Source organism: Netta rufina (assembly GCF_964035555.1).
Source record: "Netta rufina genome assembly, chromosome: 12".
In the NCBI taxonomy this organism is placed as follows: Eukaryota; Metazoa; Chordata; class Aves; order Anseriformes; family Anatidae; genus Netta; species Netta rufina.
The window spans coordinates 13,245,872-13,260,606 of record NC_140135.1 but is presented as its reverse complement, the minus strand read 5'-3'; the positions used below and the strand labels follow the sequence as shown (position 1 = coordinate 13,260,606).

The following is a 14,735-nucleotide window of genomic DNA, read 5'->3' as shown; positions in this document are numbered from 1 at the left end:
GTATAAGATAGTTTATGTGTGGTGGTAAATGCAAAAGCAAAATTTTATGAATTCAAAATTGAGATTTTTTCGTGTGGTTGTAAGACCTGCTATTTAACGTCTTTCCAGTTAATTTTTAGACCTTCAATGCAAAGAAAGCATGATCTAGTAGTCTGGTATTACGTATGTGTATGAGACTGCACACATTATTTATAATGCATGCAGACAAGCATGGCTGTTGGCATGTAAATACATAAATTCTACCAAAAGTAGATTCCTGAATGATAAAAATGCATACTTGCTCTTTGCAGGGCTAGTGTTACTTAATATTTATAGCATATACATACTTGTCCTATACAGCAAATGCCTGTTCGTCATTCTTTGAGTAACGGTTTCACTGAAATTTTTGCTAGTATTAATGCTGTTAATATGTAATTAAGAACTTCTGTAAAGACCTGGGAGACCTAGTTTTGAATTAGTCCTGGGTTATGATCTTCCTGGATTATTTTAGTTCGTTGCCTGTGGTTATGGTAACAGCTTTAAATGCACAAAACTATTTTGGGGAAACATCTTCAATAATAATGATCAGAAGCAGCAATTATTGCACAGTGATTTCATCCCCAAAATAAACTTAATGTAGGGTTTACGTATGAAAAATCTATCACTGTGTTACTAAATATTCTTAAAATGCTTTAAAATAAATATAAAAACCCTGCTCTTTGTTCCATTCTTTATTGCCAAGTAGTGTAACAGGGTGTTGGCTTTTTTGTGATAGGATTAAGCTGTCCTGATGAACAGAAAAAATGTCATGATATACAAAGACTTATTCTACAGATTTCAGAATAAATATCTTGAACGGTATTGATTCTGTCTACAGTGGCAATGTGATTTTTTTTTTAATACGAGGGAGTTAATATAGTTGAAGCTTTCATATTTTTCCTAGAAACCTGATCCGTTTATGTACAATGTGCTATTAAATCCTCCATTCCATTTTTAATCTCTTGCCTTCTAAAACTCCCCTCTGTCATTAGCCTTGAGAGGTCACCAAACTGAGCGCAGAGTTGCAGAGTGGTCCCTGATGGACACCTGCGTGACCGTCTGCTTCGTCAGTTCTTCAGGCAATTTGTGAGCTGCTGGGGTGGGGGGGCTGTGGGGGATTAGATTGTTGATAGCGTCCCTACAAGGACTGCTATTAACAGCATGCTACTCTCTGCTTCTCTACTGCAGAAGACAGAGTGATGTTTGTGTTCCCATAGCATGTTGTAAAATGCATGAGATTTTGCTCATCCTCCTTGGAAATGAGAATAGGAAAATGAGAGCATCCTGAACAAGAAGCTATTAGAAGAGCATGCAGAAACCTGCAGCGATTTATGCTTTATTTTGTCTTCCTAGCTATGGATTAGAAGGACTGATTTTTGCAATGGGCTTTTTCCATAATGGCATTCTTGTATTGTTTGGTCAGAGCTTGCACAGGAGGAAAACAGGCTGCTGAATTTAGTCACTGATCTCTATTAGCCGTGGCCTAAGGCTATGCTGAGATTTATATCCCATTTGTATTGTTGCAGCTCAAAAGAAGAATGTTCAGAGGATGACAAGTGTATTCTGAGTAGGTATGTTGTTTCATTTTTATATGAAACCCATTTTTCTGCTTTCATTGGTCAGAAACGAGGCTAATAGGAAGAGAATATAGTACAGTGCTGCAGTGTCCCTGTTAAGGTAGAACAATAGCATCAGAAATAGTTCTTTAAAAATTAGCTGCTTTTATTAAATAAAGCTGCATTGTGCTGGTGTGCACAGTGCAGTCTTTTTTTTTTTAAACATATACTGCAGTCAGCGCTTCCCTAACGAGGTGGCACTATTGTTGAGTTAGAACGATAGAATCATCATATTGCTTTAGGGGACAGCAGGATTTAAAAGGAGATGCCTTGCAGCCCTGTTTTACAGATTGGAAGCATCGGTTTAAGGGCATTGGCAGAATCATTTCCTTGTTCTTAGCAGCAGCCACTGCTGTGTCAGTAGTGTGTGGAATGGAAGTCCTAGTTGGTAGTCTGTTATGGAAACGCTGTTTACTGTTATTGTAGTACCGTGGTGACAACATGCCATTGAAATGGAAAACGAGCTCTCCTGCTATCTGGAAATTCCCAGTTCCTGTGCTTAAAACATCCAGGTCATCGCCACTTTCTCCAGCATACATGTAAGTGAGAGAAATGAGGATAATAAGGTGGGATTTCTTTCGTGAGACTACCCTGTGGCAAAATACCCTGTTATATATTAAATGACATTGGCACCCAGAATCTTACCTCGTTTTATATGTAGACCCTTAGATTTTATCCTGGATGTTTCATGATGGATGTTGTGTCGAGTCTTTCCCTCTTTGTTGAAATGTAGAGAAATTGTGCAGATTAAGCCATATTCATAATATTGTAAATATTCATTTGAAAAGTTCATGTTGATGTTAATTTGTAGAGCTGATCTTGAATTGGGAAGTTTGAGGCAGGCTTTATTTGTAGTATATATGCTAACATTTCCTCCTCTTGATTATTACACTTGGAAATTGAATGTGGAATCACCTGCTCTATTGTAGTGCACTTTTGTTTGTGTTGGTTCTTATATAAAAGAAATCATCTTGCTTTTGTCTTGATTTATCCTTGAAAGTCTTAGCATTAATATAAATCGAATGTCTTTGTGATTTTTTAAGAGTTAAATTGAAAGCTTAACAGATGCATATAAATCATTCCTATCTGAATACTTACGTAGTTACTCAGTTTGTCCATGTAATGTAGTTTTACATAAGTGAGTATTTTAATACACATGAAAACAGTATGCCTTTGTCTTGCCAAATAGTGGTGGAGCTTTTGTTCACCTTCTGTTGCTGGAGTTCTGTGTTAGCATATACAGGTGGCTTTTTTCCTTCTGTGAAATAAAACTAAACATAGGGTACTAAATTGCTTCTGCCTTTAAAGAAGCAGCTCTTTCAAAATGAGAGAGAGTTGCTTTTAAATGCACAAGTGATTGTGTAGATGACTTCTGTATCTGAAAAATTATTGCTGTTACTTTCCAATAGTATTCCAGCTTAATAGCTACAGTATTAGTCCTTTTAAAGTTTATTATTATTTTTTTTGCAGGTAGGCTTTTGCTTCAACTGTTGTTGAACATGCTATATAAAACAAGCAATAAAAATAGGTATTTTCAGGTCCTTTAAATGTCTTTTTTTGGTTGATGCTGAGAATTGTATTGATAAACAGTGGAGACAAAGCAATACAAGAAGCACAATCTATGCCTGGTCACTATTGTTCTCAGAAAGTCTAAGGTTTAAGGAGCAAACCTGATTGTATAGAACCTGTGCCGTGTATGCTCCTGTTTTAAGATTAATTTTCAAGGAAGAGCTTAAGCTTTTTCTCTCATTGGATGCATCATCAAATATGCTTAAGGCTATCAGAAAATAAGCTATTTCCAGTAAATTGTTACTTACTATGAGTTTTTTTTAATACTTTGTATTTAGTCATATTACAAGAGTGGTGAGGCTTTTGAACGTATTTTGTGGAAATAATATCTTTAGTGTTGTCTATGTTTTTGTTTTTTAAACTACAGTATTTGCTAAATGCAAGCAAAATCAGAAATAGCCTAATGTGCTGCTGAAAATTTCTTTTGTTTGTCACCTTTAAATATTTAATCTAGCTCCGTATGCTTCAGCTTTTATGATAGGGATCATATAGCCGATTATCTCAATGTGTTGAAAGTATGTGAGCAGGTTTAGTGATCATGCTTAACTATATGATGCTGAGCTTATCTGGAGCATGAGAAATATGTGATTAGCAGCCTTAATCATCATCTTATAATGATTCAGTGTGTCCCAATGTTTATGGAGACATGTATTCAGTGGCACACAGTCCTGATGTTAGCAGGACTCTTAAATCTAACAAAATTATTCTCACACTCTTTAACAAAAAATGAGAAACATTATAAAATGGCATCTATTTCATAATGACTATATATCAACTGATAAAAACAGCCTTGTAATTTAGGTTGACCAGTAAAATACGTGATAGAATATTTAATCTTTTTTGTGGAGATTATGCTAAATTTGCTAAATGCTTTACCTGATACATTTTTCACATTTGCATTTGTAAGTTGTCTTTCACAATTAATATTCTGCTTGCTGGCAAAAGGCTTATGTATCAAGCAAAAGACTTAAGAGTGACACGTAAAATGGAACACCTATTGATGTAAAACAAATAGAACTACTGAATTTACAAATGAGCACTTTTATACTTGATAATTTGGATATAGAGTATACAAATGTATAATTAAAGTCTTAATCCCTGTAATACTTGATGCCTTAATCTCTTAGGGTTGTCGTCCAATTTGTAACATAGAGTAGGAAGATCTTAAAGGTATGTTTTTTTGGACTTGCAATGAAATTCCAATTTTTCCATAAGGTGACCGTAATGTTAAAAGATTCATCCTACTTATGATTTATAAGTAACTTATCTTAAACTGAAGGTAAGGTCACACAGATTTTATTAGCGTTTTATTTGGTTTGTGTACCTGATACCTGAACTCTGCCTTAGTTTCCCTTTACTGGAATGCCAAGACTCGTGGTTATGAGCATGGTTGGCTGCTGGGATGAAGCAGGCATCTATGTACAAAGTACCACTGTAAAATGGTTAATTGGCCGGTGAGCTGTGCAGTTGAATCAGTTTAACTGCTGTTTCTGCTTTAAAAGTTTGCGGTGGTTCCAAAGGTGCAGAATGAGTATAAAGAGCTTACGTGAGAGAGTCCTCTGCTGCAGGAAACTTGTATCCAGGTAGTATATAAAATAAGGGACACGATGAAGTTGAGCTAATGGATTTGTAGGCAAGTACATGGCTGTTACTGGGAAGTCTGTCATTTTCGCTGGGTCTGGTACTGCTTTCTTGGCAATGGAAAGGAGAAGCAATGAATCACTGCCTCTAGACTGGTGATACCGTTTCCCACAGTTACAGGTACAGCTGCAGTTTCAGGGACACTTCCAGAAAGCCCTCACATTATATGGAGCATGAAGTGTCCCTCTGCAGAGAAATGCAGACTTCCTCTGACTTCTGGTGTTGCTGGTCCAAAATAGCTTGAGCTTTCCCTCAAGTCAATCAAGAGATCTGATGACATTTCATAGATAAAAAGAGATATTATAATTGGAGTACTGGCATGTGACCAATATGTATAGGTATAATGCAGTCTGACTTAGTGCACAAGTTACGAATGTGCAGATGTGTGCTTTCATCAAGCCATTTTACATTGTCTTTCATGGAGTTTTTAGGACATAAATTCCTTTTGTTGAAATTAGTGCAAAAGCTCGTACAGCAAATGCAAGCTCCACTGGTGTCATTATATTCATAGATGAGGTTGTGTTGACTACATGGGGACAGACCTAGGTGACTTTGTTAGTGGGTGCAGGTGAGCAGTTTCAGCAAGTGAATTGGAGTGGAGGATGAAGTGAATAATTACAAATTGGAAATGTGTGATTTCTTAGAATTGCAGGTATTCATTGATAACCTCATTTTAAAAACAAACAGCCCGCACAGATTGATGTAAGTACAAGTTAATAATCGAAGCTCTACTTCGAGTGTGAGCAGTAGCTCAATTTGGTTATGTACAGCAGAGCAGTTTCAAGGTGTAATAGAAAACACTAATTATTGATTGTTCACAATGCCATCAACTAATATCAACTTATATATAAGGAATTTAATGGAGAATTCTTTTTTATTCACAGTAGCAATATCGTTTATTATTGTTTTTCAAAGCTGCGCATATCTTGCATTGACATGAATGGAAGAAATGTTTGTGGAAAGTCTGGAGATTAAACTATTGTGGCACACATCTACAAATAAATCAATAGTAATATTTCAACAGTACAAAACAGTAAAAAAAAAAATCAGTAGTAGAAACAATGATGAGGAGAGCCTCTAATCCTATTTCGTGTGAACATGTTTTCAGTAAAAAAAGTGTTTAAAAATAAGTACAATGAAAAAATACAAGCGTAGTATCATGTCTGTAAACTTAATGACTGCTATCCTTTTACATTTAATAATGTTTTGATATTTTAAAATGGAAATTATCTTTTGAATTTATTTTCATAAGTGACTAATTGTGGGACAAATAAATGCATTGTTCCAAATACATAGCTATCAAAGGGTTTGCAACACAATATATCTATCTTGAGTGATCTGTTTTGTAATATGTCCAATCGGAGATGCTGTGCAGTAATAGAAATCAGTTACTGTGCAGAAAAGTAGAATAAATTTGTAATACTCTGGAGTAATCAGTGTTGGTTTTAGTTGCTTATGTAGGTTAATGCTTCTGTGTTTTTTCAAGTCTTTAATTTGCTCTACAATGAGCTCTTTGAATTTATGCTATACGATTATAAGCAGGGAAAGGTGTGTATACATAATTCATCATAGACCATCTGTATTGGGCAGTTTTCTTTTATACGACCACCCCGTGTGTCTACTGTCTTCATTGCTCATTTTTAGTAAATGCATTTGTTGGGCTCTTGAGCATTAGACAGACCATTCACACCAAAACAAAAACTTACCTGTCTTTGGCAAGTTTTCTGTTCTAAACAGTTACTTCCTGGATATTTCAAATTTCAACATGTTGAAAGTCAATGTATAGTCACCACAGTTTTTTGTTTTTTTTTTTTTAAATAATTTGTCAATGCATGCCAGCAGCTGAATAGGACAGGTAGGAAATTGAAATGGCTTGTTTTGTAAATTGAAGACATTTTGTACACAAACATCTCATTTATGCCTGCTTGTCTTATTTTTTTTTCCTTTTTTAATAATAGGTATTTCAATAGGTTATTCTAAGTTTGAAATGTGAAATTTCATTGTGGTAATAAACTGCCAAAACAAAAGAAACTTGTCATGAACTTTCCCAGTGCTACTGATTTTTCTAGACAGACCTTCATAGGTGATTCTACCTATGGCTTATAGGTTCTCAGAATCACCTTGTCCTCACACAGCATAGTGTTGCAATATTGACTTTATGCTGTGACATACTAAAGTACTTTTATTGAAATATGTTGAGTGTATTGCTCAGCCTATTCTACCAGAATGCCACATCTGCCAGTTGGCCATTTTTTTGCCATAATTTATTGTAGAAAACCCTTGTTGTGCAATCACTTTATATTTGCTGGCTTTTACAGTGTTACACGTTACTGTTTTGGGACAGAAAGATCAAGCAGGGAGAGGAGTTGTTGCAGGGATACAGTGGAATATATACTCTATCACCAAGTCTTGAAAGTATGGGTACCACCATAAGCATATATGGATTTTAGCCCATTAATTTTGTTTTCATTCTGAGGAACTGTTCTGCTAATTTAATGATTTTTGTGTATATATGAAAACTAAACTTAAAGCCATTAGGTAGAACTGTAAGCTCCTAGTGCATGCAAAATGTTTTTGTGTTCTGTAGTGCACAGGAAGTGTTAGGCTGTCTAAATAAAATTAGGACCTGCTTTTTGAACATCTAAGACCAACATGAAGGTCAGAGGATAGGATGTGCAGAGTCAGTAAAGCCTAAAATGTGAAGCCTCTGAGTGACTTGTATTCTACAGTTTCAGACTTCAAGGAAATAAATTAGTTCTGCTTCTTCAGAAAAGCTATAAAGCATGTGCATATGCTTTTCTTTTTGTTTTTAATGGTAGGAAGCAATACACTAACACCCACTTTGGCAAAATGTCATTAGAGAACCATTTCTAATTTAGCATCATTAAACAATCTGAGTCTGCAAATTTAAGCTATAAATGGCTAAATGAATGTAAACCCTTTGTCAAACAGATAAATGTGGATGTGATACTGAGGCTCCCAGAGAGACTAAATACAGTTAGGAACAAAAGCTTTATAGCAATGACTGAGCCAAATATTGCTTTGTTTCTGTGGAAAACATATTTGATTTAACTAGTGGGCTGTAATTATGCAGCAAACAGCTTGAGACTTCTGATAGTTTAGTTGTTTAAGAAAGAATTTTAAGGAGAATATTTTCCATGTACGTGTCTTGGGAAGTCATACCTAAACAGTTGATGTTGCTCAGTCCTTTTCTGCTGGCTTTGGTCACAAAGTGTGCTTATATCAAGTAATATAAAAACATTCAAGTGGTGTTAGGAATATCCTTAGTTCTGTGTCCCGCTTTCCACCAAGGTTCATTGGCATTTGGGAACAGTAATTGCTGCTTTAATCACCTGAGTGTTTCCAGAATTTCATTTATTTCTGTTTTTGTTATTGGCTTGTATGCTTGGGCAGAAACTCTTTTGCCAAAGGTGATAATCAAGTGTTGAAGTTCAAATGGTACTGGCTTTTTTTTCTTAAGAAAAAAAAGAAAAGAAAAAAAAGTTGGGAATGGCTTTACTTTATGTACTACTCTCCAAAACTTTATTTCTGGAATAGCTCAAATAGGTTCCCTTGAGCCTGACTGATGACAATGAGGTTGTCTGATCCATTCCAGTTGGTTTGCATGTGTTATAGTTCCCCTATTAGCTTAGATACCTATGGTGATTGCACTTGCAAAGCTGTGCAGACTGCTTTGCTTCAGTACTTAATTTCTGCCTTAGACACGGTTTAAAGCTGTGGTGAAAATGCTGAAATGGTACTATAAATAGTAGATAGTGCACATCTCCTAGTCAGAATTTCCTTTTTCTAAAAATGTAACGCTTTACTTGTCTTTCTCTTTCTGTAGGACTGATTAACTGTTCCCCTTGTCGTAGGCTTGACTTCTTCTGCATATGCATTTCCTACAGTTCCTGTTGCAGCTTGTTTTCTCAGGCAGTTACCCCCACAGCTTTTGTTCTTTGTGCAGTGTTAATGTGTAGAAGAGGGCTGCAGCAACAAGGAGCAATGATCATTGCAGGTTTAATCCATTTTTTCTTGATATGAAGCGGGGTCAAGATCAGAGGCTGATCACTGCAATGAATATCTTATGCCGTAACTGTGTCCAAACAGAAATTGAACTTGGCAACTCACCTACCTTTGCTTACTGCCCTGTGGAAAACCTTATACCTTTTCTGCTGCTGCTGCTCATGGCTAGAGCAATGTGAAAGTAATGTACAACTTGCTACATAAAGACTGGCTTTCTGTCCTCATTTTGTAATGCTTAAAGAACAGCCTTAGTTTAAAGGAAATGTGGACAAATGACAAACTGGAACATCAGTTTTTTTAATTTAACAGTAAGCTTTATTTCAATAACTTTTCTTCTGGAGTGGAGGTCTAGAGTTCAATGTTGTGGTACCAAACAAATGTTTTCATCTTCTGCTGTTACTGCCCTTCTAATCTATAAACCAGGTCAAGTGTAAAAACTGAGATATTCAAATATAAACACCCCAGGTGAGTACTACTCTGAACTAGCTGACTTAACTATTTTGAAAATGGCAACTGCAGTAGTGACGATGCAGTGTTAATTCATTTGAGGTAAAGGCTTGCAAACTTCTGATTTTGGTGGTCCCTTTCAGATGAACAGCATTAAAATGGAATTCTAAGAAATTGCAGTAACCTGGTAAGGCCAAAGTGTTGTATTACCAGCCTCTAGTTCATCTATTAAAAATATGGCTTTTAAACAATGACATTGGAAGCTGATAGCATGGGACTTACAGTCAGTTAAAAATAAAATAATAATAATAAAAAAATGATTCCTGCTCATAATGCTTTTATGTATGACAGATCATTTAGATAGTGCCCCTTCCAGTGCTGTTCCTGTGTTCGTCCAAGTTTCAGATGTTTAGCAGCAGCAAAAGATACAGAATATGACACCAATTGCCCTATGTCAATCCTTATGTGCCCCCAAAACAGCAACAGAGGTGAACACTTTTTGGTCTGTCAACCAGTCAGGAAAAAGAACAACCAAACCAAAAATACCATTTGTCTTTGTTTTCTGTTCTGGCTGAAGTTGTGCATGTATTGCTAAATGTAAGCTTGTGTTTCTAATACAAAATGTTGTGATTGTTTTTGTAATAAGAAACCATTAACAAATGATAAAACTGGTTACTGATACCATGAAGGGATGAAGTTAGGAACTCCTGTTTTTTAAAAAAACAAAACAAAACAAAAAAAAAAAAAAAACAAAAACAAAAAAAAACAGTAAAAATGTGGTGTTATTTTAGGAGGGGACAAGTGCAAAAACGTAATGTATTTGCTGATATAAAGGATTTCCTGAAATTGTGTTAGTAGAAGATATAGAACAGAAGAAATGTGAAATACTGTGATTGTGTAATTTGTTCACCTATGTTATGTTATTTGAATTTCTTAATAGAAACATGATGAACTTTTTTTTTAATGCTGCCATATCAGTTATGCTTATTGAGTTACTAGGTGGCCAAGTAATTTGCTGGGGAATTCCTAAATTCATTACTTAGGAAGCTGGAACATCTGTTCATGATGGAAAGATAGTAAGATAGGCAATACTTAAACTGTTTTTTGGCAGACTATGCACACAAAGTAAGTAATTACTATAAGTCTAATAATAAATGAAAGTTTCATTGTATTTCGTTGAGATTCTCATAGGTTCATTAGCAAAATACATGCACAGATGCAGGCAGGATAGGATAGCCCGTAATATGCGATATTTGTGGTAGACAATTGGATAGTAAAGATCTATATTGTGATAGGAATGTCTTAATATAAAATTGAAATGGAATTCTGTTTGCTGATAAATACCAGAGTACTGGCACATGCCAAGTGTGATTTTTGAAGATGCCATTTACCAGTGACCGCAATGCTTGAAGTCATGGTTCATTGGATTGTAATTTGTCAGAGAAAATGAGGTTATAATCCTTTCAAAAACAAGCTACTGAGTTTCACCGTATTAAGAAAGCACCCTGGCCAATACTGGTTTGGTAAACTTTTACTAAGTTATGTCAAGACTGTGAATTTGCACTATAAGATACCTGTAGCTGTAGGCTTATCTTCATATTTTGTTCTCAAAGACTGTGCGCTATACTTGGCCTGTTCCAAACAAATTGGTGATTTGCAGATGTAAGTGAAAAAAATCCCAATAACGTTCATAGTTGCCTGCCTTGTTTCTGTCACATCAGAATGAGTTTGATTTCTTCTTAAGAAAATTTCACAAAACAATAGTTTTATTTTATTCCTGTTTCTAAGCACTATAACAAGTGGCAACTCTATGGGAATATTGAAGTCAAAAGTAAAACTTGTCATAACTTCCACAGATTTCTGCTTCTTGTAAGTCACTTGGATGATTATGAACTGTTTTAACAGGTTAATATTTGTGAAGTGCTTTAGAAAGCAATTTGCCTGTAGCCTCTGAATCATCCTGTAACTCAAGCCTGTTCAGAAATATTTGTCAGTATTTGCTGGAAATTTCCAGTACTTGAAGCATATTTTGAAGGAAGGTACAAATTGTGATTACGCTGGAGATGCAGAAAGCTGCGTCTGTCAGCAAGCCTTCAGTTAAGGGGTGAGTGAGTGAAGTTCAAATTCTGGGTCTGGCTACAGGCTCTCATGTCCTGTCCTGGTCACTAGGTTGCTGGCTCTTCTGCTGTATACATACTTCTGTTTCTTCTTTAGAGGTCAGTTCACGCAGTTCGCAGTGATTCACTGCAAACAATCATGAGAGATTATATAGAGAATTGGGAGCTGTAACAGATCTATGTAAATATTTTGATTAGTCTATTTTTGAATTGCGTATTTAGTATTCTCCTGAAATACTAACCTCTTCGGTCTATGCACCGTATTCAGGCCACTTCTCAATGTGCAGGTGCTATCAGTGAAACAAACAAACAAAAACTCATAAAGAGCCATTAATACGATTTTCACCTTACAGGCTTATTTTTGTTAATATAAGTTAACTTTTTGTTGTTGCCCCGCTGTTTTGTCATATGCTGTAACAAGATTTTATGAATTATATACCTGTCTCACTAGTATTTAAAAGCCACCGAATGTGTATCTTTCAAATGAGATAAACTTGAAAGAGCACTACTGGGTTTTTCCGTTTTGAACTTTCCCCACTGATATGGTGATTAGCTGTGATACTGCAGTATGCTTTTCCTCTGCACTATAAAAAAGGCAGTGCAGATTCTTGTTTGGTAAGACTCTTGAACTGTTGCTGTACTCTTCTCATAGCCCAGCATTTGTCTTAGTCCTCTTTCTAGTTCTAAAATAATTGCTAATTGCACAAACTGTCAAGGAGGGTGTTGAGATGTGTTTTAGTAGATAAACAAACTTAAAAATAACACCATCAGAGAGAATAAATGAAACATAATCTAGTGGACAACTATCTAGACAAACAAAACTTGTTACTTTTTTTTTTATGATAAAAAGCAAAACTATCTTCCTTCGTACTGACAGGAGCTATGAAATTAGGATATATAATCAATATCCATATAATGCATACTATTATGCATATTTCATTGCTACAAAAGTTTCATTGCTACAAAAGTATCACTGCTACAAAAGTATCATTGGAATTACTTGGGGGATTAACTTTGAGTCATGAGAAAGCACACTTGGTTACACTAGCTAGGAAAAAAATATTCTGTACCTCAAAGAATAAGCATGAGGTTAGAAAGAAACTTCTGAATGACAGCTTATTCTGTGATAGCAACTAATTAACCTCCTGTGGCTTTCCCTGAACTGCAGAGTACTTTTGAGAGGTTGCAGAAAGTCAGGAAGCTCCTCTGCTTTGCTACTGCAATGTTAATATTCATTCTATTTTAAATTGCAGTGTTGCCTTGGTCTTATTACTTAAAATGGAAAAGCCCATCCAGAGCAATTGTATACTTTGAAAGTGGTGTTAATATCCACATTTAGAGCCACTTGTGAATTATCAATATATATTGCAGTCATAGCTGTGTCCTCCAACTTTTTTTTTTTTTAACCCTGATTAAAAACACTACTGCCGCACTTCTTTAATGACTTCTATTGATCAGAACAATAGAATTAATTAGAAAGTGAATTAGCTTTATCATTTGGTAGTATGCTTTATCATGATATACTGTACTTACAATAAAGTACCAATCAATACATTTACATTCATTATTATCTAATTAATTATAGCGCATGGGAAACCTATGTTAACGAATATAAAGAATACCTTTGGTAACAGCATCCAAATGTGGCAGATGTACTTACCAGGCTTTTTTGGGAATTCAGTTAGATATAAAACATGTTATCCATTTGTTCTGGGTATGAATGGTGGAGTTATTTCTGAAGGTCCACTTTACAGGCCACAAAATAGAAGTTGTGTTCTGAATAATTTGAAATTTTGTTGCAAGGCAACTTTAAATAAATCCGATATGATATGGTACTTGTCTTTGTTTCTTTGTGCATTGGTATCAAAATTGTATTCAAGAGCTGTTGCATTTTTACTTGGTCTTACAAAAATGGATTTCTGTTCTTATGTCAAGATAAATGTTAAAACTGGTACAATGCCAATAACAAACACATAATTTCTGGTCACTCTAGGAGTGCTCTTTTTCTCAGTGAATGTCACAAGACTAGGATTCAGGGGATAAGTGCATTGTTGCCAGAATAATTGCTGACTTAAATTGTAACTTTTACCAAAGCAAGCTTCCAAATGTCACTTTCTGGGGAGCGCTGGGCATTCCTAAACTGTTAGAGAAACTGTAGATAAAAATGGTGTGTACTTAAACATAAAAAAAAAAAAAAAAAAAAGGGGGGGGAGAGAACAACCAAACAACAACTACAACAAGCACAAAAAAACAACACAGCAAAAACAAAACAACAACACCCCTTGTTTTTATTTGGATAGGATTGAGAGAAAGTTTTTTAAAAAAAAAATAAAAATTATTCATAGATTTATTCTGTAGTTTTAGTAACCTTGCACAGAGGAAAAAAGCCAAAATCAAAAAAATGTTGAGCAGCATACAGCTAGAGTAGATAGTTAATTTCAGTAAAACAGTAAATCTTTATACAACAGTAAATCTTTATGACAGCATGTTCTTCTATTCAGTTGTACACTTTGTCAGGTGATGCAAGGAGTAGGTGATCAAACATGATGTAGGCCTTATCATTATTTAGCATAGAGCAAAAGCCATTGTAAGAATAATACAATCTGGTTGTCTTTATATGTATTATATGTATTCACATAGAGTCGATTGCAGCCACACTAATATTTGAGAATAGAACTGTAATGTTTATATTGTTTGATTTTTATAGTGTAGGAGTTCGGTTTTTTAATGTCCAATTAGCGTGCGCAAATTCTTGTACCTATAGAATAGCAATTATAGAAGGGAAATTGTGAAAATCTCTTATGCAGAATAGCATTGAGTTGTGAGCTGCTGCGCTTATTGAAGGATATAGATATTAGACCCGTTAAGTTCTGAAAATTAGGCAGGGGAAATAACTGCTTACAGCCACACCTCTGTCATGTGAAATATATAGTTTTAAGTATTGCAATTATTTTAAAATATATTGTATCCTCTCTATTGGGTGTGTACTAGGAACAAGGCTTCACATGCTACGGAGGTCCTCTTAGGATAAAGGTGCGAAAATTCAATGTAATTTACCTTCACTGACACATGTAAAATAAATCTTGTACTAAAAATTAGCAAACACTTCAAGATGTTAGTGCCAGATCCACTACTACAGAACTATCAAATAGGCCACGTTTTATTCGGCAGTGTGTAGAAGTGCACACTGCATGCTCTTTCTAGGATTTACTAGCGTCTTCCTCCTAGAACTTCAGGTGCATGCTGATTTTTTCATTTTTTTTTCCAGTACTTCGCTGCATCTTGTATTAGCAGCCTAGTG

At 35.2% G+C, this 14,735-nt stretch overlaps 1 protein-coding gene across 1 annotated transcript in view; it reads left to right on the top strand.

Annotated features, from left to right (window-relative positions):
• Positions 1–1,509: 1,509 nt before the first annotated feature.
• Positions 1,510–14,735, top strand: part of KLHL13 (kelch like family member 13) — a gene marked incomplete at its 5' end in the record, with an annotated part of 36,021 nt that continues 22,795 nt past the window's right edge. The window contains 3 exon segments of the mRNA XM_084293941.1: positions 1,510–1,589; positions 2,061–2,068; positions 2,071–2,173. Coding sequence (XP_084150067.1) covers positions 1,510–1,589; positions 2,061–2,068; positions 2,071–2,173 — 191 coding nt within the window.